This window comes from Thermobia domestica, chromosome 2 (assembly GCF_964235325.1).
Source record: "Thermobia domestica chromosome 2, izTheDome1.hap1.1, whole genome shotgun sequence".
In the NCBI taxonomy this organism is placed as follows: domain Eukaryota; kingdom Metazoa; phylum Arthropoda; class Insecta; order Zygentoma; family Lepismatidae; genus Thermobia; species Thermobia domestica.
The window spans coordinates 45862830-45890342 of NC_137455.1; the positions used below are offsets into that span (position 1 = coordinate 45862830).

At 36.8% G+C, this 27513-nt stretch overlaps 1 protein-coding gene across 1 annotated transcript in view; it reads left to right on the plus strand.

Annotated features, from left to right (window-relative positions):
• Positions 1 to 16660, plus strand: part of Kua (Plasmanylethanolamine desaturase Kua) — a 63186-nt gene extending 46526 nt beyond the window's left edge. Inside the window, exon 4 of the mRNA XM_081740792.1 lies at positions 15730 to 16660. Coding sequence (XP_081596918.1) covers positions 15730 to 15990 — 261 coding nt within the window. The 3' untranslated portion in view covers positions 15991 to 16660. The remainder of the gene's footprint in view (positions 1 to 15729) is intronic.
• Positions 16661 to 27513: the final 10853 nt, after the last annotated feature.

Below are 27513 nucleotides of genomic sequence, written 5' to 3' on the forward strand. Positions count from 1 at the left end.
TAGTATTTACCAGATTTTTCTGAGATTTCTGCGTTAAAACAGGGGGGATCCAATTGAAAAAAGGATATTTTTACTCCCAAAATCCCGTTTTTCGTCATTTTCCCGCCTTAGATACATGATGGAGACAGGCGGGTCATAACGTCTGAAAGGCTGTTCTATTCTGAAGAAAATGATGTGCAAACCATGATCCTAGGATAATTAGGGATGTCTCAGGGATTTTTTACAAAATATCCCTCTGTATACGGGAATATGGTACATTGTCGGTATATATATTTTTGGCGGGCTTACTTTTGTTCCTAGAAGATTGAAATTGTGCACAAACATTCAGCCTACCTAGTAGTATTTATCAGATTTTTTGAGATCTCTACGTTAAAACAGGGGGGTCCAGAGGGGAAAACTTGAAAAAAGGGATATTTAGACCAAAAATTCCCGTAATTCGTGATTTTCCCGCCTCACATACATGATGGAGACACGCGAGTCATACCGTCTGAAAGGCAGTTTCATTCTGAAGAGAATGACGGTCGGATTATTATCCTAGGGTAATTAGGGATGTCTCAGGGAATTTTTATCAAAATATACTTCTGTATAGGGGAATATGGGGTACTGTCGGTATATTTTTTTGCTGGCTTATTTTTGCACGTAGAAGATTGAAATTTTGCACAAATATTCACTCCACCGAGTAGTATTTACCAGATTTTTCCCCCGATTTCTGCGTTAAAACGGGGGGTTCAGGGGGGGAGAATTTAAAAAAGGGAAATTTAGACCCAAAAAATTCCGCAATTCGTGATTTTCCCGCCTTAGATACATGATGGAGACACGTGAGTCATACCGTCCGAAAGGCAGTTCTATTCTGAAGAGAATGACGGTCGAATTATTACCCTAGGGTAATTAGGGATGTCTGTCTCAGGATATTTTTTCCCTGAGATCATGGTGTTTTGCGGTGATTTGGGGCATTGTGGGGATTCTTGATAAAATTTCTCCCGCCCTTACTATTCAAGATAGAAACTTGAAATTTGGTACACACATTTAGTCTACCTAGTACTATTTATCAGATTATTTTGAGATCTCTATCTTCACACAGGGCCGCTGCAGAGGGGCCCAAAATTTGAAAAAATTCCCTCCTGAAATTTTCTCTTTCACATCGCTTTTTCCTCTTCTGGTATATGGTATGAGCATGCAAGTGATACCATTTGAAAGCCATCTCTATTCTGAAGAGAATGAGATATGAACCATGATCCTAGGGTAAACAGTGACGATGCAGTAGCTGCTTGACTGAAAGTCTAAAAAATAGCCCAAAAAGCCAGGATCCCCAAGGGGGTATGTATTGAAATTGAAATTGAAACATTTGAAAAAGTTAGAACCTGACCGTGATTTGAACGCGGGTCCGCCGAATATAAGTTCAATGCGTTAAGCACTTACCCACCTCGTCACTTCATCTTCCGCCTAAAGTGTTAGCTAGTTAAAAGCATTGCATGTAAGACTATACACAAAATACTCGTACTAAAACTCGTATAAGGAGACGTTCCTTATGAGTATCACAATGACTTACTCGAGGTTTCCTTCTTTAACTCAAAAACAAGTGATATAGACCTTCGTCAATGAGGAAAATATCGCGAAGCGTTCTTCAAGATGAGGCTACCTCATTGTTTTTAACTGGTCCCGATTTATATTACTGCAATTCTTCCTGACCGTAACTTCTAATTTCTAAAGAAGGAAAGCCGGCAGAGATTATTTTCGCATTCTTTGAATTGCATCAACACGTGTAAAAATAGTGTGTGCTATGTTTATGTAACATAACTACTAGTTTATTTTCTTATCTTTGTATCAAGTGAAAGCAGAGAACTGCCATTTCAGTGACCCGGGTTCGAATCCCAGCGTGACAGTTATTTTTTTCTTTATTCGAAGGTATTGTTCACGTAATTGATATTATTATTATTATTATTATTATTATTATTATTATTATGCGTATAACTGTATGAATTTCGATGGCAACTATCGCCGAATATTAAAAAGTGAATATGGTAGAACTATGAAATAAAGTAAAGAGATGCGCGTAATTTTATCATAAAATTATATGGCGCAACGAATTTTATCTTATTGCAAACGGTTATCGTCGAATATACACGGTTAAACGAGCACTCTGTTGATCAAATTAATAGAAGTTGCTAGACAAGTATTGGCCACCGGCAGAAAAAAATACAGAGTAACTGGAAGTCGAGTACGTACTATTGTACAGGAATATGCTCAAAGACCTTTAGAGAACTACAGATGGTGATCAGAAAAATGGAAACACCTGTAGTTGGCAACACGTCAGTTCTGCCACGCCAGTTCTATGGGTTGGCAGTGGTGTCGTGGCGCCCGCAGAGCCGGACCGCTGGTAGTGGTGTGTTAGGTCGGTCTCCATACTACGTCAGGCGCAGTGGAATAGCAGTGTCCAGTGGCTGCAGCAGACGGAGGTAGTGTAAAATGGAGACCCCTCAGATTTTCTAAGAGGGCAAATTGTTGGTGCGCAGTTATGTGGAGTGAGTGTGACGGCAGTGGCTACTGTGTTAAGTGTGTCGCGTGGGACAGTCTGAGGTGATAGGTGGAAGGTGATAACGGCCTACACAACACACGGGAAAACCACATCGGGGAAGTGGAACAGTGGGCGGAAGAAAATCATGAGTGACAGGTCACGCCGGGTATTAAAGCGCATTGGCACGCAGAACCATCGTGCCACTGCGGAGTAAGTGGCGGAGGGGCTCAATCACCACCTCCCCCACCCTTTTTCGACAATCACAGTCCGCCGCGAGTTACATAACATGAACTTACGGGGTCGTGTTGCACGGGCCAAAACGGTCATCAGGGACCATAACGCTTTCGCATGCCGCAAATGGTGCCGCGACCATGCAATTTGGACCGTTGAGGACTGGAAACGTGTGATATGGTCGTGAGTCATCCTTCACCCTATTCCCAACCACGGACCGTGTTTATGTGTGGAGAACGCCCAAAGAAGCTTATGATCTGCAGTGTCTCCGTCCAACTGTGAAACATGGCGGCGGCTCGGTGATGCTGTGGGCCGCAATATCATGGTTTTCATTGGGTCCTGTGGTCACACTTAGCGGACGAATCACTGCCAACGATTTTGTCGCAATTTTAGGAGACCACTTGCATCCTATGGTCCGGCTGTTGTTCCCGGACAATGACACCATCTTCCAGGATGATAAAAGACCCATTCATACAGCTGGCGTTGTTGCAGCGTGGTTTGAGGAACATCGGGATGAAGTTCAACACCTCCCTTGGCCCTCCCAATCCCCAGATCTCAACACAATTGAACATCTGTGGTCCGTCTTGGAAACACGACTCCGGCGACGATTTCCACCTCCATCCTCTCTCACAGAACTGGCCGATGCCCTGCACGAGGAATGGTGTAAAATTCCACTTGCTACCATTCACGACCTCTATGCCTCCATCCCACGTCGCATCAAGGCTGTTCTGAAGGCGAAAGGTAGCCCGACACCATATTAATCTGGTAAGTTGCAATTTCGTTCAGGTGTTTCCATTTTTCTGATCACCATCTGTATCTTCGTGGCTTGGCTCACAATTTTAATTTGCAATCCACGTAAGCAGTTTGAGACAAATGTCAATCGTATTTGGCATTTGTAAAGTTAAGCAAAAATGATATTAAACTTATTCCAATATAAGTTGGAAGAATTTCAAAACAGATTAAAGTAGCCAGAATTTTTCAATGTAAGTTCACATACTTTATATATCTGCGACTTGGGACTAAAAGGTCTAATGTCAACACGAAGTAGTTTGGAGTATATATACTATTCATATTATCATTTGCTTTTCTTGCAAAAGAAAATATCCATTTATAGGCGTTAAAATTTGACGAACATCTCATTTTTTGCCAAAAAGTGACTCTCCCTTTTACACCCGAATCACATATTATATATATATATATATATATATAATTTAATCGACAAGATATGAAGATTTTTCTTTGTTTGTAAGGATTCATGTTAAGTAAGTACTTTTCAAATATAATAAATGTAATATGTTTATCTCAAAAATACTTTTTGTTAGTAATGTCTTTTTCTTTCACTCTTTTTATCTTATTAAGACTTTATGCAACATTAGTACTTCTAAAATATAATGATCATAATGTAATGTTAAGCAAAGTCAAGTTGTTCAAAAAATATACTGTAATGTAAAATAAATATATACGTATAAAATCTGATCAGATGCAACAGAAAATACAAACAAATGCTATTTGTTTGTAATGATGTCATTTGTCTTTCAACCGTTTTTAAATCCTTATTATAAGGCTTCGTGTTAGGTTAGCACCGTTAATATATAATAAGAATAATGTAATGTTCACCGAAGTCAAGTTGTTAATATTATATATATCTATATATATAATTTGATGAGATTTAGTGGAGAAAATATATATAATAGTTTTTAGTAAGAATTTTTTGTTTATAATATACTTCTTCTTTCATTATTTTTTATTTGATTCCATGTCAGTAAGGCCTGGACAAAGAACGACGTGTACCGAAGGGGTTGTCCTCAATGCAATATCGTATATCAGTGGCTCCCAATCATGTTTACCTGGCACCCTCAATGCAAGCCCTTAATACTTCACACATTTCTTACCGCTTGTTGGCTACACGTACTTTTTTCTGATCTTTTACCTGATTTCAGATGCACCATTGAACTTTCAAATCGATAATAATAATAATAATAATAATGATAATAATAATAATAATAATAATAATAATAATAATAATAATAATAATAATAATAATAATAATCTCAATATATTTATATTTCCTCTAGCAAGACTTCTGAATACCTTTCTTTGTAGTCCAATATTATTATTTACCAGCTGTATTCCTAATTAAACCACAGTTCGTATTCAAAAAATATTTTGCATTCCTACTTTTAATTTAAGATCTCTCTTATATCATTCGTAATATTTCTAATTAAGAATGTAGTTTATTTCTGTCAGTAGCTTCTGCACTTTTGTTCTTGGAAATAACATCTCATCAATGTGGGTTTTCATCACTCCAATAGTGATAATTTTTTCGGTTCACCAGACCATATAAGGTAAATATCACTTCATCAAAGAATACCAGAGGGAGGGGCACGGTGGTTCAGTGGTAGAACGCTTAGCTCTGGTGTGTAGGACTACTGGTTCGATTCCCGGCCAAGTAAGGTTGTGGTGGACAATATTGTATACGTGAGTTTTCCCGGGGTACCCTCGTTTCCTTTTGATTTCGCCCGTTCTTTCATAATCATTCACTTGCTTTAATCATCGTCATCCTAAAGAGCATAATGTGGGACGTTAAACTGACAGTCTGAAAGTTAATAGAGAATACCATGTCATTTACGACAATATTGCTGTCATCGATATTTCATATCATTACTTCGCAAAACTCAATGCGGTGATCAAAGTCGTCTTCCGTTATTTCATGCACTAAACGCATTCTCCTAGGGTTTAAACTTATACCGCCTTATGCAGAGTCGTTTTGACGTAAGATTAGCGTATAATTGACGTACAATTAGTGAATAAAGGTTTGACTACTGCAATTAACATATGTTAATCGAACTCTTTAGTATGGCACTAATCATACTTCAGAATGACTTTACATAAAGAGCATAGCGTACAAAAATTTATTGCGCTGAACTCTGGGAAACACCTAGCTTGTTAGCAACTGGTTATCAATGAATGCGGAATTTCCACAAATGATTGTAAATTCAAAGAAACTGCCAAATTGCTACATTGTTTCGGCCTTCGTGATCGCATGCGGTACCTTTCTGCAAACCATTCAATGGTCTCTTAGGCAGTTTACTTCGAAATTGGGTTATGTTCGGAAAATGTAGCATTAAATAACTGTTGTACCTCTGTATATGATCTCTTTTTATCCTATAACCGGTGTCACGTCAGAAGAGCCCGAACAAAAGGGCGAGGACAGAAAGGCCTTAGTCAATAGGGCCCCAGTCATAAGGGCCTGAGTCAAAAGGACCCTGGTCAGAAGGGCCCCGATCAAAAGGCCCCCCTGACAAAAAGGCCCCACGTCAAGAAATCTGAGATATAGCCTGCAAAACTTCAGAAGTATAAAAATACTTATTAGATGAAAAATATTACGTGGACATACGTGTTTATTTGTGTTGAAAGAACATACATGTGGAAAAATATAGAGTTAGTAAAAATGTTACGACAGAGCAGTAATAACGATACGCGTAGACGGAGATAAAGTAAATATTGCAGATGGTGGATTCTGCGATACTTGATATCACACAATATGTTTTGAATTGAAAGAAGTTGGTTTGACACGTCAATTTAGGCTAGAATGTTCCCACAGATGAGAAGAAGAACTCATTTTTTTTAAAAAAAATCTATCTTCATTCGTTTGCGAGATAGGGTGCTACGTTTGACATTTGTATCTAGTAGACCAAAGTATCTGGACAGGCAAAGAGACACGTAGACGTAGAAAAGTAAAAGGTTGCAGGTGTGTTGATGAGAAAACTCCACTGAGTGAGCTCGTGGACATAATGACAGCCATCCTAGATTCCGCCATATTGGATATTGCATAAAATTTTTAAATGGAAAGGAGTATGTTTAGCACATGAATTTAGGATTGAATTTTCCTACAAACGAGAATATGATTCATTCTTTACCAATCCTCATCCTTTTACGAGGAAAGTGTGCTATGTTTGACATTAGTGTGTAGTAGACAAAAGTATCAGGACAATAAAATAATAATGTGGCGGAGGAAAAGCAAATGTTGCAAGTGTGTGTTGTTGCAAAAACTACATTGAATGGGAATGTGGGCACTGTTGATCACATAAATATTCAGATATTATTAAACAAACTACTATAAAATGTCCTCCAAAATTATTTTATCCCTCCAAGTTAATACAGTTAGTATTTAATAAGAAACACACAACGATTTTTAACTTTCTTTAAGCATTTCGGCATCGTTGTTACAATTTTCCTGGTGTAGTGTGGGGAAATATTGTTCCAATCTGTACGTAATGCTTTTCTCAAACCTTCTTTCACCATAACTCGTATATATTGACCTTACGTTGCAATTCGTTCCAAAGATTCTCAATGGGATTAAAGCCGGTACTGTGTGGTGGAGTTTAGCGCAATTTTGGGCAGTTTTAAAGCAATCTTTTCTTTACAACATATACTTTGTTTGGGATCAATATCTTGATAAAATTAGAAATCCTTCTAAGAACGTTAAGACATATTTCTTCTGTATTTTAAAGTAGGCTGGAAGTTCCTGACATTTATTTCTGTATTTACTTGTCGAAACACTATTATTCTACCATCATATTCATGCAGCTTTAACTTAAATTCGTCGATAAAAAACATTCCCACCAGTTTTTGGGTTTATTTTCAAAATCTCTAGAAAATTTAAGTATCTTATATTTCTTAATTTGGGTAATACATGGTTTCTTTCTAGTAATTCTACCATTATATCCTTCCCGTATTAATTCCCGTCTTAACTCTACATGGTACAATACACTGACCAGAAGAAACATCGTTATCATCCACTACTATTTGAACGACGTTGTTGAGCTCTGCCAAATATTCGAAACTGCACATTAAAAGCATTCTATTGCTTTATAGTCGTAAAGTAACAATTGATCACAAATATACTTACTATTAAAATATGTTATACATATGTGGTAACTTCTGAATATTTTTAAAACGCAAGCAAACGAACAGAAACGTTAAGAACACAATGAAGTACTATTTATTAGTTACCTGTCTAAATACTTTCTACTAGAAACAAATGTCAAACTTAGCACACATTATCGTGTAAATGAATAGAGATCGGTCAAAAGTCGACTCAGTAAGGGATGCGCACGAGACAGAATTTTCTTGATAATACTCGAGTCGAGACATCACATTTACAGTACATTTTTGAGACGAGACAGCCTCAAATCTTGTTTCGTGCGCATCCCTAATTCAGATTATCGTTTGTAGCAAGATTCTAGCCTAAATTTATGTGACGCAAGTACCCCTGTCTATTTGAAAATATTTTATGGTATATAATATGCGGAATTCAAGTTGGGTGCCATGATCATTTAACGCAATTTTAACACCAATACCAACCTGTAACATTTGCTTTTCCTTTCTCCATTTGTCTCTTTGTTACTGCCCTGTGATGATACTTTTTTCTATTAGATACATATGTCAAACACCCTGTCTCATAAACAAATGGTAATGTGTCAAAAATGAGTTCACATTCACATTTGTGAAAATATAAGCCTAAACTGAAGTGTAAGATTATATCCTTTTCCATTAAAAAATGTACGATCCGCAATATAGTGTAATTCAAAATGGCTTCCGCGGTAACCACACTCCAAGCCAATGCAATTTTTGCAATAACACCAATTGCAACATTTGATTTTCCTCCGACCACGCGTGTCGTTATTATTGTTCTGCCCCAATACTTTTGACTAACCCTGTATGGAGATCCACATGTATGTTCTTACACCAAAATTAAAGAAACGTTTTCAAGATAATATTATTCATATAATACGTATTTTTCTACTTTGATTCAGGGGCAGAAATTTAATTTTAGAACCAAGGAAACAGTCATTAATAGATAGTCGGATTAGGCTAGGTCTCGAGAATACAAACTCAGAAATATGATATGATATGATTTTCACTTTAGCATCCCTTTCAGCAGCGAGGCTTATGAGATGTGGACCTACTGATTACGTGGAATTCGAACCACATGAGATCCCGCCGGGAATCGAACACGGGTCTTCCACGTCTACAAACTCAGAGACGCGGTTGAAAGCAAACTTTCATCGAGAACCGACTTAAGCAATAGGGATTGTTGCAGAACAAACAGCAACCAAACAAAATTAAGAACACCATTCAAGTTTCCTTTTTGTCTGTAGTAACCACTGATATTCTTCCTTCTATTGGACAATCAATTCTTATTAAGGTGGCACTATCCCCTCGTGCATCTTTGATTTCCACTTCTGTTTTGATTTCAGGCTTTCTGGCCGTGGGACTATTTCTACCCGGGCTCTTTCGACTCAAGCCCTTTCTCGCGGGGCCCTTTTGATGTGAGGCTCTTTTGACTCGGGCCCTTTTCTCGCGGGGCCGTTTTGAAGCAGGGCCTTTTAGACTCAGGCCCTTTAGACTCATGCCCTTTTGACCCGGGCCCTTTTGTCGCGGGGCCCTTTTGACCCGGGCCCTTTTGACCGGGGCCTTATTGACCCGGGCCCTTTTGACGTGGGGCCCTTTTGACGTGGGGCCCTTTTGACGCGGGGCCCTTTTGACCCGGGCCCTTTTGACGCGGGGCCCTTTTGACGTGGGGCCGTTTTGACCGGGGCCCTTTTGACGCGGGGCCGTTTTGACTCGGGCCTTTCTGTCCTCGCCCTTTTGTCCGGGCCCTTCTGACATGGAATCATTAAAATTACCGCACACTCTTTATTTCTCTCTAACAGACGAGACACCAGAAATGTCGGCCATGTAACCTTAGTTTCTGATTCTCCCTCGTATATTGTTCTGCTGCTCAGTTAAATACAACAGACAGAACTGCCTCGTGACTGTATGTTTAGGGTACATGTCTTTGGCGCGGAAGAGCTTTATTTGATTTTCGGTGGGAGTTCATGTGGTTCTAATCCCACGTTGTTAAGTTGCACGTCCACGTCTTATATAGTATCGCTGCTAAAAGAACCGCTAAACTCTTAATCAACCGATTAAATGCAACACAATCGTTGACAGTTGCAAATGCATGACACTAAAAGTTAATCATACTACCTAGGTACACTAATACGTAGGAAAGAAACTATCATGGCAAGTTTACAGTTTGTAGGATTAGCCAGATGAAAAATTTCTTGACAGTGTGATTTGTTTATCGACGAAGCTTCACCGATATTGAAGAAGGACTAATACTCCGAAACTTCATGTATGTTGAAAGTTGTATGTACGTTACCTTGTGAATGTATTGATAGAGAAATAAGAGGTATTGATCCGAAAGTACTAGTGCGATGATAATGATTATTTTTAAAAAGAATATGTGTTGCAAGATCCTCGTGACTAGCTGTGAAGGGATAAACGTAATATGTGTACACGATTTAGGTCTTTTCTACGTCGTAGATAGAGTAATATTGCGTATAAATATGTGCATGTATTTGTCTGTTTTGCCTTTCTCGTTTATATGTACTCAGGGTTGGCTGGTTTAAACCAACTGGTTTTTCAAAAAAAAAAAAAAAAAAAAAAGCTTTAAATAGTGTGAACTGCATGGTGACGTTTTCACATAACAAACCATCTGCATTAGTTTTATCTCTTTTTCACCTTTTAATCAAGGCGTCTCATGTTCAGTTCTCGGTCGATCACAATCCTTCTTTCAAGAGTAATCCAAGTTGCGGTTCGGATGTCACTTTAAGTGAAAGTCTTCTTGATAACCTCAGTATTACATAGAGATGTTAAGCTTGAACATACGAAATGAAACCAACGTTATGTTTCTGCTTGCCTGAATGTCTATTGTTTTATAAAGAAACCAAGGGTGCTTAAATATATTGATAGAAATTGGCAAAATTTATCGACTGTCTACGTAGCTTCCAGCTTGAGCTTGGATTGGACTTTCAGTTTTAATTTTATTGAATTATATCTACATACTAAATTTGTAATTTAATACATTAGTTTTAGCATACTGATTATGATACGTTGACTGTAAAATTTTACATGCAAAGCAATAACGGGATTTTCCCGTTATTCTTTGCATTTAAAGTAATAATAGGATTTTCCCCGGTGGCTAAGGCGGGAGTTTCCCGATTTAAGAATTTATTTACCGGACCACCCAACTTCATAATAAAACGGGAGGAATCCACTTTAAGCTTATGTGACTCCTTCCAGCATAACTCTGTTGTTGCATAGCACCACCAAGGCGAAACAAACTTATCTCTGTCCATATGTAATATAAATACACAGCAAATTATTTAAACAAACAAACAAAAAAACTAGTTTAAACAAAAAACGGGTTTAAACAAAAAACGAGTTTTTTGTTTTTTTTTCGAAAAAACATGGTTTTTGCCAACCCTGTATGTACTTCATTTATATACTGCCTTGTATGAGGACATTTTCTACGTCTTAGTTTGTTTGTTATATTCATCCAAGACTTGCTTTTGTTTCCTAATAACCACTTCTTTCCTACTGCTATTTTAATACCTTTGTTTGCCAATAATATCCTCATATAAAATGGAATTCTGAAGCCGACTGGAGCATAAATTAGTAAATAATAATACAAATATCATACAGAATTAAAGAAAGTAAACTATAAACTTTTTGGTAAATTTTTCATCAAATAGGGAGGGGAAGAAGTAGAACAAAAAGAAAAATTACAATGTAAAGAAGGAGCTTCACAGCCAGTTGAATCAACTCATGAGCTAGCGTGACAGTATTGAGTCTTGTTACATCGTGCTTCCGTACCTCCATAGCTGTTGGCCCCCCTTCCCCACTATGATATATAATAGGGAGAGAGGATATATAATAAAGTGTGGAGACACCCTAATAATAGGTAAACACTGCAAAATATTACCAAAGTAAGAGCGGATGGGGGAAAGTGTTTGAGGACACACCACAATAGCGATCTCATTTTTAATAGGAAGAAATTTTCCTAAAAATTGAATGGCACTGTTATATTTGCTCTAGCGCGAACATTACGAACCTATGACTGTTTCTTTGTTGTGTCCCCAACAAAACAAATTAGTCATACGGCCGTGATCATGCACTGTTACAGGACCTGTTGAATGTGTTCCTCATTCCGATCGCTAGATGTATTCTGAGTTCCCAGCCACACAAAACCTTGCGCAAAGTGTTGGGTAAATGTTGAAACATTCGTCCACAATTGTTTCCTTGAGTTGCAGAACATACTTTACTTTCACTACATACGCAACAGACTTCGCATGGCCTCAGAAGTAGTAGTACCGGGCGTCCGGTAAGGGAAACGAGATGGTCATTCCACAGCACCTCGTTTACCAATCCACGCATTAGGAAACTACTGATCGAAGTACTCATGAACACGGATACTGTAAAAGGGTGGAGCTCCATCGTGGTGGAGAAACCTAGGGAATGATCCATCTTTCAACAGCAATATTGGTAAGATGTCCTCTAACTTGCGCCGAAAACTCATCGCCGTTAGGGTACCATCATGAATAATGGTCCAACCACGCGTGTCACCCACATGTCACATCACACCATCACTTCACCGGGAACATCTGAAGATGCATCAAACCAATGCGTATTAGTCTCCGATCAGTACCACACGCTCTGTTTGTTAACTTCGTTCGACACGTGACAGCTTACCTTATCAGTAAACATCGGAGTTGAATGTGAGGTTTTATCGTAGCTGCTCTGTGGCCGATTGAGCAAATTCTAGGTGATAATCTAGATGGACATAATGCATATGATTGAGGTACGAGTATCGCCATTTCCATGTGCACACTACGCGTACTTGATGAGTATTTTCTCTTGGGTTACTTTGGTCTGACAAACAATTTAGGGGGTGAGACTCAAAAAATACTTGGAGGGGGCGCGGTGGCTCAGTGGTAGAGCATTCACCTCCGGTGCTTGGGGTCCCTGGTTCGATCCCAGCTTGCGCCGTCTGGATTTTGTGGTGGACAAACACCGTGCTCGTGGGTTTTTTCGGGGTTCTCCCATTTTCTCCCACTTTCTTCATTCAACCGTTTCACTCATTTCTCATTATCACCGTCTCCTTTAGCCTAACCGGCATAACCATGGGACGTTAAACTTAAAGATTTCATTTCATTTTCAAAAAATATTTGAGTCTTTCACTGAATGAGTCTTTCACTGCCACAGGTCCGTCTGTCGCAGATCCGGTTTCGTGGAACTTCTTCACCACTTTGAACACAGTACCATTGCTGATGGGAGTCCTATCAGGATGGCGGCGGCTAACTTCGTCTACAGTCATCCTAGTGTTTCCTTCTCAGAGAGTAGCACGATCTCAGTCCGCTCTGGATACATCAATGCCATCCTCTGCTAGTATCTGCAACGGCACAAACAGAAGGACAGCGCTAAAGCAAAAATAACAATGCCATTCAATAATAATAAAACGGTAACCATGAAAGTTTTGTTGCGTTTTCACCCACCACCTTCGAACATCGATATACCGCCTAAGACGTACCTCAAAGATCAAAAATAGTCCTCATCAGCATCGACGACCTGTCAACGTTTTGGAAGGTCATGGATTCCATCGCGGTAGGAGTTGGTGGGTCGTAAAGCAAAGAAGGTATCAAGTGCATTTTGCACATCTACTAAGAATTTGAACTGGCGTACTCTAAGGTGATTGTCCAAGGAATAGAACAGGTGATAATTGGACGGTGCAATGTCCGGGGAGTGTGGCGGATGCAATAGTGTTTTATATCCAAGGCGTAGAATGGTGACCCGGGTCATCCTAGTCACTTGGGACTTAGCGTTGTCCTGTAACAGGAGGACCCCTTTGCGATTCAGAAGTGCTGGCTCCAGAGTTTTGAGTTTTTCTTAAACACGGCTCAACTGCTGACAGTACATAGTTGCATTGATGCTCTTTTTCAGCTGGTAGCAGTTCCCGGTGCACGCTGCGTCATTAAATGTTTACTCAGACATTTTCCCTTTCCTAGTCCATTGCTACTTTTGTTCTATTTTGCAGCAGTTACCAAGTATTAGGGTGTTTCCAAACTTCTTCTGACCAGTCTGTATATTAGGTTGGTCCTTATTTTTCGACTTCCGAGTTTCTTTGATTCTCATCCCATAAAATGGTTCCATATCAGACCAAAGTAACCCATACGCCATATGATAACCGTAATATTCGACACTAAGGTATTTTAGATATGCATTACTTCTGTTTGTCTCACTTGCGTTATAACTGCTGTAGCTCCAAGATTTGATTGTTTTTCGAAGTTTGTGACACTGTAGCGTCCGTAGGTTGCAATACTGCATAACATGTGCTATTTTAAGTTTTCGTTTTAGTATATAGATTTGAAATATGTAATAACCTAATGTAGTGCTATTAGAAAAGAACTTCATGTCGGGTTGGCAACACTGTTAACCTGATTGTAATACGGTGTATGTCAACTAATGTCCCCGTCGATACTAGTGTGGTGCGTAATTTCAAAGTTTTGTATGTATTAGTTTAAAAGTTACAAGGGCATATCAAGATAAATGGTCCACATTTATGGTTGAAACTGGAAGCTTGAAGAACCAGGAAAAGAATCCCTAAGCAAAAGTAGGAAATATATTATTTGCAGAAGGAATACAAAATTTCACTAAAACTTGAACCGTCGCTAACCGCTTCATCAGGTAGGGAGGGAGGAAGCAAGGAGAAAATAAAATTTAAATGCAACTGTGAGGGGTCCAAGTGGGTGCCACATTGAAATGAATTTAGTTTATTGGATTAGAGTTTTGCGTCTCTTTCAGCCTCGAGGCTATATGAGACGAGGACCTACAGCTCAGCGTGGGATTCGAACTACATGAGCTTCTGCCGGCAATTAAAGCTAGGTTTGCCATATCAAAGAAGCGTATGGTAACTACAGGTATATAGCCACGAAGGAGCTTCATATTCCGATGGAGAGTCACGTGATAGTGTTATCAGGCTGAAAGTAGATAGAATTTAGTTAAGTTACCATACATCAACATTTTTATGTCTGCATTTTGAGAGTAAAACTTTCCGTCCTCTTACACTTTCCGAAATTCCCTAATTAATCCGTGTTTTCTAAGTTCAAGAATCGCTCAATGAGGTATATAGAGGTTGGTTATCTTGACATGACAATTGCTCTCGTAGCGCTTTGTGTTGGCTTCTTTGCCTGTTCCTTCCGTATCTGTGTTCGGTTCTTTCTATCCAGTTTTCCTGTACTAGTGGTTTGTGAACATATTGTGATATATAAATTGTTAATAATGGCGATCACACCGTCATTCTGTTTCTTATTGTGCTTGTCATATGCTTTCAGCATATCAGCCAGGTGAGGAGAACAGTACAGAAATATAAAATAGCATTATAAAAATATACGATACAATTAATTTTTTTAGCCGGAGACCCGGATTCAATTCTCGGCGGGAGCTCATGTGGTTTAGATTTCACGTTGATCAGTAGGTCCCGTCTCATATAGCTTCGCTGCTGAAAGGAACGTTAAACTCAATTTTTTAGCGTCAGTATTTTGTCCTTTCAGAATATGGTAACTTAAGTTTAGTGGAGGACAAATAAATAATAAATGAAAATTTTACATCCATAAATTACAGGAAACAGTTTAAAAAGTAAAGTTTTGTATACATGAACAATAGAATTATACGGTGGAAAAAATAAAACTATCACTAAAGAAAGTTTATTAGATATGGCATGGCATCAAAAATTCTTGTAGGAGCCATCAACAAATTTTAACCTGGGAAAAATAATTTTAATTTTAAATCTGATGTAAACTACATGCTAAGCAAAACAATACGTTTATTGTTAAAAAAAAAAAAAAAAAAAAAGTATAACAATTTCGCCTGAAGACGTGCAACAGTTTCACCCAGTGTCTGATGAGCCAAGTGGATAATTGACGAAACTGTTACACGTTAATACTTTTTACAGTAAACGTATTGTTTTGCTCAACAAGTAGTTTAATCAGATTTAAGTCTACTGAAAACTAAGCTTTTACAATGGAAAATATTACACTTTCAGTTCGCATGGTAAAGTAATACAATAATCTTATTCTCTTTATTTAATCTTTCAGATCCATAAGTGGTCTCATACTTACTTTGGATTGCCATCGTGGGTTGTTTTTCTTCAAGAACATCATGTCATATTGCCTCGCCGACATCACCGTATCCATCATGTTGCACCACATGAAACGTACTTTTGCATAACAACTGGATGGTTAAATTATCCATTGGAGAAAATCCGGTTTTGGCTAGCCCTTGAGTGCATTATTGAGTTGCTAACTGGATATAAGCCTCGAGCAGATGATATGAAGTGGGCCCAGAAGAGAGAATAACAAAAAATGATAGAAATGAGTAAAAGGTAGTGTGTATGTGTGCGTGCTAGTGTGGTGCACTTTGCAAGCAGGAAAAAAACATGTGTGACTTCTTAGTCAGAGGAAGCTCAGGGTACAGAACTGATAACTGATCTACTTTACGGATCATAGCTTAAGTTCGCAGAATAAGTGTTTAACAGTTCTACGCCTATACAGTTTTCGTGTGGTTTGAAAGTGGGATGCTTCAGAGATCTGGGAGAAATTTGTTCTGCATTTTTCTGCTGCTAGTAAAATATAAGCTCAGCCATTAACCAACCCTTTTTTCCCTGAACGTATCCGATTAGTGTTACCAAGCAAGTATAGTTACCTCCACATACGTGGCTGTGGAAGAAAACCCGGTGCTTGAAAATTTACATAGAGTATTAATTCCAAATAACTATGCAGGCTATCATTGTGAAAGATGTGTTTCTGTATAGTGCCTTCAGGGACCAAAGGGTTATAATGAACATAACCAGTGATATTATTCCAAAAAGAAGACAGTTTATGCTGAAGAACTAAAGTTTTTACATTTTTATTAATATCGCTGATAGTAAATGAGAAATAAAACTCATACAGTGAATTACACAGAACTATGTGCATATTTGTATGCAGCAGTTACATGTTGCTTATCGTCGTAGCCCTGCATGGAAGAGGTTCACATCCAGCCTACTGTTTTCTGTGGGACAAAGTTTGTGCACATCCTTCATACTTAAAATGTTTTATAATATTAATTGGCATTGGCCATTTGCAGAGCACAATTTAGTAGTTTTGAGTATATATATATATATTAAAAAATTGCGATCATTATACACATATATACTTATATTGCTTTTGAGCTCTTTTCTTTTCTTAATCCACAATGAAAAGGCAGATAATATATATTTCAGATTTTTCTATCAGAATTTTAATATTGTGAAAATTTAACAAATCTTTTACAAAGTAATTTTTCTATAACATATAAAGCTTTAATAATGAGGGTGCCGAAAGTAAATCTTACATCAAACTTTCGTTTTTAAAAATTTCTAACTTTCTACAGAAGATGAATTTTTATATGTATATATACATGAAAATATATATTTATATCACCAGCATGCAGGGCTCTGCTTCCTAGAAACAATATTATTGATAATTATGTGCTATTTAATGTTGGAAGAAAATATAATGCAATATTTTTTTTTTTAACACACTTTTCAATTAAAGTGGCAACGTATTGATGTTGCCGAAGCTCATTTAAATAACCCAGCTTGTTTTGGTTGTGTCTATGCTATATAGATATAGCTTAATATTGTTGCTTGTATATTAATGCATTGAACTTGTGTATATAAATAGTTACAATATTGTCAACTTAAGTGGAGATATGTTACATTGTTAAGAAAGAAGAAAAGTGATTTAAAAATATTTTTTTAGGAAACTACATATATAAAGGAAAGAATATTTAAGTTTGGTCGTTCTTGCTTTCAGTGGTGCTGTCCATATTCCTTCTGCATTTTTTCGTTATGTGTAAATTGTAGGGAATATATCCCTGTTACTGCAAACCATGATCAAACATATACGAAGCTATTGGCTGAAACTCATACAGGCTATTTATTTAAAGGAGCGATATAAATTTGTTCATGTCTGTTACATCAGCATGTTAAATGTAACACGTTTCGTGGGAGAAATGCATTGTTAATGTTTACTGAGTCAGATAGTTCTATCATCTTTTATTTCAGAATGTAACTATCCTGAAACTCCATCTAGTCAAATAAAACTTCAAACTCCGACTTTCTGGTGTTTTTGTATTCCAGAGAGACTTGTAAAATCAGACGCAGCTGCGAATAATGAAGAAAAATAATTCGTTGTAGAAAACATACATACACACACACACACACACACACACATTGCTGTGAAGTATTTAATGTGCGTTATCAATCAGTAATCATTATATACGGTGCAACCATATTAAATATTTCTGTTGCAAATCGAATTGTAATTGTTTTCCTTTTAACCCAAATATTTTGCTCCTCTAGTACTGTGAGTAAACTGATTTCGAAAAGTTTATCTGTGTATATATGAACGAGATTATATTACGTATTGTCTCGTAAACAAAAAAATACTCATTTATATCAAGAAATTTAATATTTTGATACTTTGTCAGTAGCACTGGGGAATAATGCCAAAGTCATCAACTAGTGTCAACAGACATATAAAGAGTGAAAAAGTGATTGACTGGATCGCGACTCGAACCCGGTATCTCTGGCATACCGCACCGATGCGTTAACCACTACGCTACCCAGTCCGCTTTCCAGAACAGCCAAACACCCACTCACCCCACTTTAGTGGTCTGAGTAGAGAGCATAGACTACAGGAGTGAGAGGGTGTTTGGCTGTTCTGGGAAGCGGACTGGTGGCGTAGTGGTTAGTATGCTGAAGATACGGGTTCAGGTCCCAGGCCAGTCAATCACTCTTTCACTCTTTGTATGTTATTAAATTCGGATCTACAGAGGATTTGGTATGTAAAAATAGATTTAAATCGGTTGTTTCCTCCTTTATTAATATAGTGTCAACAGAATTTGAAATCAGTGGGCGTGACATTAAGAAATATCACTATTGTGATAGTGATGAAGTAAAAATAATTTTTGAAGCTTTAAGTAGAATTTAATATACGTAGTACTTACTGCTATTGTATAAGCTGGATTATACTTATTCTATTTTGAGATGAATTTTTACTTCTATAACATTTATAATCATTATATATAAATTATGCTTATTGCAGTTCTAACCATACGTTTAGACTAAGTACATGTTTCATCATAGGAGAGAAGAATATGTAAATAATTGAAGCATTCTTTGCGTAAAGAAAGGGAAAACAATCAATATGAAGTCAAGGTGTTATATATCTTAGTTGATAATTAATGTGTAAAACTTCAGGTTGTGATTTGTATGCCATTAAACAGTGAACTTTATGTACTAAATCTTTATATATAAAATTAAAAAATCAAATTTTCTATTGTATGCTAGTATTCATCAGTATTTTTGGAGAAAGAACTTGTAACATAACGAAAATTATGGAAGTAATTGGCTTTCCTGGTATTTTAATACTATCATTTCGTATATAACTTTATATTGCAGTTAATGATGCAGAATAGAGAGAATGTTACTAGCTTTCTCTCTCTCTCTGAACCAGTCCTCAGAAACATACTTTTAATAAAAATTGACAACTTTTTGCATAAAAAATGCATATTGTTTTAGATGTGACTTTACTGCGTGTTTGGTAAAAATGATGACTTTGTTAAATATACTAATATGGTTAGCACGTAATGTTAATTTTTATAATTTTTATTTAGTTTTTATTATATTATACATTTATTTAAATAAAGGAAGCTTATAAATTGGCTATGAAGAAATTTTTACTTATTGTGTCCAGTTTTGATCAATTCTGGTGATAGTGTCGTTGGCATCTGTCAACTTTTTCTAATCAATGAAACTTTATACCCAGTGTTGCTATTCAGCCAGTTCGCTAGAATCGGTTGTTAAAATATTTCGAGTTTGCAAAATCGTTTGTTATAACAAACATAACAGTAAATTTCACCCAGTTATAACCAGGAGTAGTAAATTGTATCGTTATACCCAGGGACAGTAAATTTTTGCTTAACTCTCTTTGTTTTTAGTAATTCGTACAGCAACAGGGTTAAATATATGATCTATCAGATCAAGATATCAGCGTTTATGTCTTAATCTCAAATGCTCAAATATCAAGAATGAGAACTCGGATCACACGAATGTAGTGGTGAGGGTTATTTATATTTGAAACGCATACATTCCAATATCAACAACTGTTGATCCATTGTGGATTAAGATCTTTCTAATATTTTGACAGCCATTTATCTTAGATAATTCGTTTCCAAGATATTCGCAGTGCTACCTAAGTTCGCCACATCGCCTTGTATTAGGATACTGTGTAGGGCTACTTGTCTCGTGTGGTATCCAGTAAAAAAATTGCTTTTGTCTATCTTGTATGGTTTGTTTCCTTAAAGGAGTTTTATCTATCCATCTGCTATATATATATATATATATATATATATATATATATATATATATATATATAATATAACCATTTGTTAAAAAATTAGAATAAATAAAAATACTAGTAATAAAAATGGTGCTGATAACGTTCCCAGAAAGAAAAGAAATATTAAGTTAAAGTAATGAACACAAAGGCACAAGGTAAGCACCTTTTCTTATTAATATGTGCCCTAGCTTCCAAAAGTTGAAGATTCATGGTCTCGAAAAAGTTTGCAATGCTGAAAAAACCGTTATCTGAATTGGTCAAGAAATTGGACGCAAAAAGTAAACTTCTTTGTAATAGCAGTAAGTGTATCTCTGAGCAATACAAAATATTAGGAAGCAAGTGCTTTGTTCCCCATGAGATTTCTGTCTGTTCAATCATATTACAAGATGAGCATGATGTTATTTACACTTCATTAAGTAAAATCAACAGTAAATTAACGATGTGATTGTACACTGTAAATGACAAAGAAATCTACGTCCAAGAGTAGCATCCCGATATCTTCTGGTGATTTCCGCCCCTTCGTAATCTTCATTCACTTATAATTTGGTGCAGTAATTTTGTTTCTTTAAATATATGTAATGTTGTGTTTGTTTATTCAATACATATATTAATTTAATATAGTGTTACTATATGTCATAACTCAACTCTTCAATTTATAAAAGCCAAATTGCAGAAAATCGTGCTATTTAGGATAGCGTAGAAAATTCTGATTGTTGAACTGATGGAAATTCGAACTCTGACTTCTCACTTGCCTGCTCGAGCATACGTTCGGGAAGCAGGATATCGGGATTAGTCTTTTCACCAGTTCAGTAATCATGTATCATTTTGACATTATATATAGAGTAATATTGTGAAAAAGTAATTAGAACCGTTTATTTTTGCTCATTCAGTAGTGTAAATCTGTGACGTAATAGAAGGTAAGAAAACGCAGGGTTTCGTGTTTACGTTTCTTTTGAGTCAATCAAGTTCTATACAGACTTTTGATAGAGTAGCATGAAAGAATGTACAATTATTAAACAAAAGATAACCTTTAGTTTTCGTGTAATACACTTTTATATCAATATTTTGTAAGGTGTATCTAACAAGACGTAACATAGAGAGCAGTTTCCATTTTGTACGTTTTAGTGGAACATTGGTTAGTGTTTATTTTACAGGTTTTTCTTTGCTATTATATGTATACTTTTGTTTCTCTGATTTGTGAAGCTATCGGGAAATTTTTCTGTTAGTTAAAGGAGATGTTCCAAAAATGCCCAATTTTCCCGCTTGCGTTGCGCGCATATAATTTGGTGTGGGAAGAGGTCGTGGCCTAAGACCTACATGTATAAAAAATGTTGGCCATAGCTCAGCGGGAACATGGCCAAAAATGGGTCTACAATACAATGGAAATGTCCATAAGTCGCGCATGTTTTTGGCATATTTTGTTTATAGCGCCGAAAAAAGAGAGGGCGCGCTCCATTGAGGTTTGATGGAAGTGAGACTAAACATTGAGCTCTACAAGCACTATGAGTTTCATCGCACTCGAGCGTGCGGAATAGGGAAACAAATCGGGTCAAAGTCAGGGGACGTACCATCTCTGATACTCAGACTGGCTTGATATGAGGTAAACACCTTACTTTGTTTGTGCACATATCCACAGTAGTAATCGGTTAAAGTACTGTACTTTGGTTTTATACGATCTTGCTTGGGAAGGGGACGATTGCATTATAGGATATTTTTGTTAAAGTGCAAGTGGAGCACGGACAGTTGGATGTTGTGCCCATGTCCTGCTCATTATTTGGTACTTAGGAATAGGCAAAGCAATTGCACCACTCCGAAGACATCTGCATTCTTGGATGATTTATTTTATTCATAAGAAGACGAATCTAAGCTCTTGGGCGACGAGATGAACCATTCCTATCAGAGGATGAGAAAATTGACAATTGAACCCTTTTGTATACTTATGTGTAACACATTACATCGTACATAATAATCACCTCAACTGCGTGAGCGGTACTGGGAGTAAGGGAAACCTAGTAGTTCAGCTGAGGCAACACCTCAATCATTTTGTACCTTTCAATACCGTGTTACGCTAGTGCAATGATCACTTTTTCTGCGAACTTTTTTTTAAGGTATGGTGCACAATGTGCAAAATCCTAACTACCATTCAATTCCACTTATTTCATCTATAGCGGTGCCACTGTACAGAAATACGAGACAAGGTTACAGCATTCTCTTCCGAGAGGTTTGCCTCATATCAAGCCAGTCTGAGCATCGGAGATGGTAAGTCCTCTGACTTTGACCCGATTTATTTCCCTGTTCCGCAGGCTCGAGTGCGATGAAACTTACAGTGCTTGTAGAGCTCAATGTGTAGTCTCACATCCATCGAACCTCAACGGAGCCCTCAATCCTAGGCCACGATCTCTACCCACATCAAATTGTATGCGCGTGACGCAAACAGGAAAATTGGGCACTTTTGAAACAGCTTTCATTGTGTTATATATTGAAGATAGTTTATCGCAATACAAGAACATTTTCTCTTAAATGTAAAAAATCGGTAACTTAATTGAGTTGAATGCTTCAATGCTACTCTACAGTTAACGTTAAACCATATTACAGTGACAATTTTTTTTTTCTTTCTTTCACGAATATACTATGATTGATACCAATGTATGAGTAAAAGTCACCATATTAATTTCACAAATACTTTTTCTTTATTAGCTTGAGTTACTGAAAACAATGTATTTATTTTGGTCTGTGTTTGTTTTACATACACTTTAATCAGAGCTCTGTAAAAACATACATAATTTATTCACCCAATCAGTTTTCACAAATTTTGCTTTCTAGGCAGTAAATTTAAATTAAAGTTTATTAATTTTTGATTACTAGATATTTAATTTTATTTATTTATTTAAAAATATGGTAGCACTAAGAAAAAATATTTATGGAAGGGAAAAAGTTTAAATTCCAACTAATGTATGTATCAAGTAATAAATCCATGCTGTTTTGTATACATCAATCCTAATTCAGACTAAATGTGTAGTAATGTTTTGAATGTTTAGTATAACTTTTTAAGTTTTTGAAACGATATTATCTCTGTAAAAGTTATACATTTTACGTCACTGTTTGTATGGATATTTTGTAAATGCAGATGTATTTATATTAAGTTTTTAAGAAGTTAGCAGTCTTCCCCGGTATCAGTCATGAAAACAATAAATTACAAAGCGATTTTTTCTATTTCTGGGGTGATATCAATCAAAATAACTTCCCCATTGAGCTTAATACAATACTTGGCTCCATTTTTTACTCTTTACTCCAGTGATTTTTGGAGAAAGTCAAAGATAGTATAGTCCTATACTAATGTATCTTCAGTTTTTCTTCCATTATTTCGAATGTTGTACTTGGACACTCCCTCAGGGACCCACAATGGCTTAAGTCCTTTTTTGAAAATTTTATTAATACTGATGATTAAGAAGAATCCATTTGTTGAAAAACTAAAAAAATACATACAAAATTCTTTAAAAAGGATATTAATAGTAGGTTAATGCACTCATCTCATATAGTAAAATAATAAGAGTATATCAGCATCATCATAGATATTCTGCCATTATTGGCAGATCACTTACCGCAGCTGAGAAGCTTCCATGTTCCACGATCTTCCGCTAATCTCTTCATCTTCATGTACGATTTTTTTTTTTTTTTGATACCGTCCATCAATTATATAGCCTCCTTCGCCCTCTCCCTCACTTTCCTGCCACCATACCCTCTAGCACGTCCCTAATGATACAGTTCTTTCGTATCCAATGTCCCAACCAGTTTCTTTTCCCTTTCTCAATGTCATCTGTAATAAATGCCCTCTCATCTCCCCCATCATTTCTAAGACCCTCGTTTGTTTTCCGCTCGACCCAACTAATTCTCTCCGTTCTTCTAATAAGTACAGTAAAATACTATAGTTTATACAAAAAAATAATGGGAATAACCTAAAATATGCTTGGTACAGTAAGTGACTGTCAGTACTGATAAAGAAGTTTCGTAATAAATCTTGAGGATACAAAAATTACGTGAGAAAAAGATCTTAAAACATTGTGTGTTCCTGTAAAAGAGTGTACGAATGTAACACTCAAAATATTGAAAGAAAAATTGAAAGAACATTAGTAAATGCTTAGTCCGTTATATTAGAATGTGCTCCACATACGCTCACTAAATAATTATATTGTCTTTCTTTAGAAATTCTTGGAGATTGTAAAGTTCTTATTTCGCCTAGTCGTTCGTTACTTCCTTTAATGTTTTTTTTTACCTAGTTTAATATTGCGTGATGAAATGAATGTATGTAACTTAACAGAAATATTTTAACGTTTAGAAGTATTTATGTCGACATCCTCCAAAAGTATGCAGTTTTTAATGCACAAATTAATTAATAAAACAATGGACATTGGCGAATCAGAACAACATTATTATTATTACCACTATTATTATTAATTTCAACCAAGAAAGGCATATACCTCTTTATATAAATCAGTGGAATAAAAATGAAAGATGGTGCCGATTTGAACATCAGTCGTTCTTTTTCGTTACTGCTTGTAGAAACGCATACGAGTAGCTAAGTAATATTTCGGAAATGGTGAGCAAGCAATTGAAAGATCTTTGGTAATAAACACTTTTTTCATATTTATTGAGGAAAACAAAAACATTTGAATACTGTCTTTTCTTTTTAACTTTATGTTAGTAGTAATAAACCTCTATGATATGACGAGGTGCAGTGGTGAAACTTTAAATTTCACAAACGTTATAAAGCCGGCAGCTAATCTAAACAAATATATTGAAAGTTACGGCTATCACATGGCAGCAGTGTGTTCAAATTTAAGGACAATTCTCATTCAGAATGAGGCCTGTCACAATTATTTTAACTTGCAGAAATCTCCAACTCAATTCCCTCCAAAGACATTTTTCCAAGTAAAATTAAAATGAGAGAGCAGATCATATATATTGTATTAGTACCGGTGGAAGAGAAGAAAGCTGTCAATCTCGCACATTTATTTATTTATTAATATATGTACAAGGTACCGAGTATTTTTCAATCTCGTTATATTAGTGTTCTGAAGTGAAGGTACCTGAAAGTTTGTTTTTTTGGGTTTTGACAGTATCCATTCGTTCTTAAATAGCAATTCAAAATCGCCTTTTCATTATCTTAGACATATGAGTTGTAGTGTATGATATATATATATATAATTTTTAATTTAGTCTACAGACCAGAGCCCGTAGGTGGATTTTCTAGGGGGTAATAAATGCCCTATCCCGGAGTGAACGTAATCTCTGGGGTTATTAAACATGTCGAAGTAAGGACATTTACAGGGAAAAAAATGGTTCTCCTTCCCTGGAGGTATTCATGTTCACAACCAACTGAAAATGTCTTTCATTCACCTTTACAATTTGCGTATTATAAACTATTCTCATAAAATTTTGTGCTTTGATCATAGCTATTTAAATGTTAAATTAAGTCTCAATGAAATGCTAGTACTGTTCAGTGTGGATATATTGACAGGCAGAGTTAATTAATTCTGTACTTACGAGCCAAGAGGCACACAAATCACAATAACATAGAGAGGGATAAAAGAATGAACAATTCCGTAAATATTACTGTTCATCTCGAAAAAGGACATTTTGCATACAAAACCCCATAAAATACATGATCGATCGCAGTACCTAAATTGGTAAAACATGAACATTTTCAGTATCTTAGGTCAAGTATATTATGTTGAAATAATTGTCAACACAAGATTGCAATAATTTGTGTGTACCGAGTGGTCCATAAACTTAACGAGAACATAGTTTACACTACCCTGATATAAATAGACACCCGAAAAATAAATGTGTGGCTGTTGCTACATATCTGTGCACAGAAGGAACCGTTTCTGATGTTGGTGTTAGTACTTGGAATCCTCTTTTGGGAACGCGTAAAGATTTCAAAAATGAATGGTGGGTCAGTGATTGAATGTTCACCTCTGGTGTGAGGAGTCCGTGGTTCGATTTCAGGCCATGTAAGTTTGTCGTGGACAACATCGCGTTTTCTCGGAGTTTTGCCGTGTCCTCCCATAGTCATATCCCGCCAATTCTAGCACAATCGTTCAGTCTTATTGGTCTTTAGATATTTTAGCCTACATGGCATAAACCTATGACATGAAACCCTCATATTCCGTTTTGTAAAGTTTAAATCCTACGTGGCACGATACAGAAAGTCCTCCATGGCATATTTAGAACAGTTGGTTCTATTCGTTGAAGAGTGCTTCAGTGTATTGTTTCTTTATGGGTCTATGTGGTCGTTGTGCAGTTTTAGTTGTAGGAGATTGCAGATATTTACATAGGAGTGATGTCCATTCACGGAAAATTTCGCCGCTTCCAGTGGGTAGTTAGCAATGCACTCTGCCGAATGTCCCATCGTCTATCAATTGCATGGAGTACCGTAATAGTTTATCTATTTCAAGATGGTTAACAATATCTCGATGTATTTCGGGGCATTGATTTCCCATCGCAAATTATTAGGTTTGTTCGACCATCTTTCCAGATTGTGCTCCACACCACGAACTCCGACGGGGTATTTCAGCGGAGGATGGTAGAATCGTGATCTATCGATCGCTTCCACATACACTGTCGACTGCTATCTGAAAATAGGCAGAATCGCCTTTCATCGGAGAACGCAACATGGTTCCAAAGTTGTTGCACATGGCGGTAACTTAATTGTGCCATTTGTGGTTTTGTAAGCAGAGACTTTATTTTGGCGACGCGTCGCTATATTTCCTCACCATGCAAAAACCACAGGACGGTTTGGGCTAAATCAGACAACCTCGGCACCAAACTAATTGGCAGATTTGGAATGGTGGGTCCGTGCACCCTAGAGTACCGCACGTTTTGGTGTGGGGTTGGTCCCGGTTAGCTCAATCTTGTGTCTACGCATTTTTCCGTCCTATTTGAACTACATTACCATCCTGTTAATAGTTACTAACAGTACACGTAACACAGCACTTTGTCATACTCCCAATATCGAATTCCGTGATGTGATCAACTCCACCAGCTCTTCAGAGCCACGTCTGCGCGTCGAAGTGGCACATGTTGCACTGGATAACACCATTCCCTGCATCATACTCATCGACCTTTCACATTCCTTTGGTGTTTCCACGAAATCGTGTTATCCTGCAGATTTCTATTTACTTAAGTCAAAGTAATGTATGGGGCTAAATTTTGGCAGGAGGGAGGGGAGGTTAGTAAATTGTGGCTACTGAAAAGTACCGTACAATGTTTCTTGAAAGCATTTGTTGCATTGACGTGGTAGATTTGTGTTATTTCTTTGTAGACATGTGCATTTTTCTCAAACTACTTGTGGACCACTCTGTGCATATACATATGTCCACTTTGGGGTATATATATATGATGTAGTGCTTTTGTTGTATCCTTCAAAGCCAAGGCCCAGAGATTGATAGTATG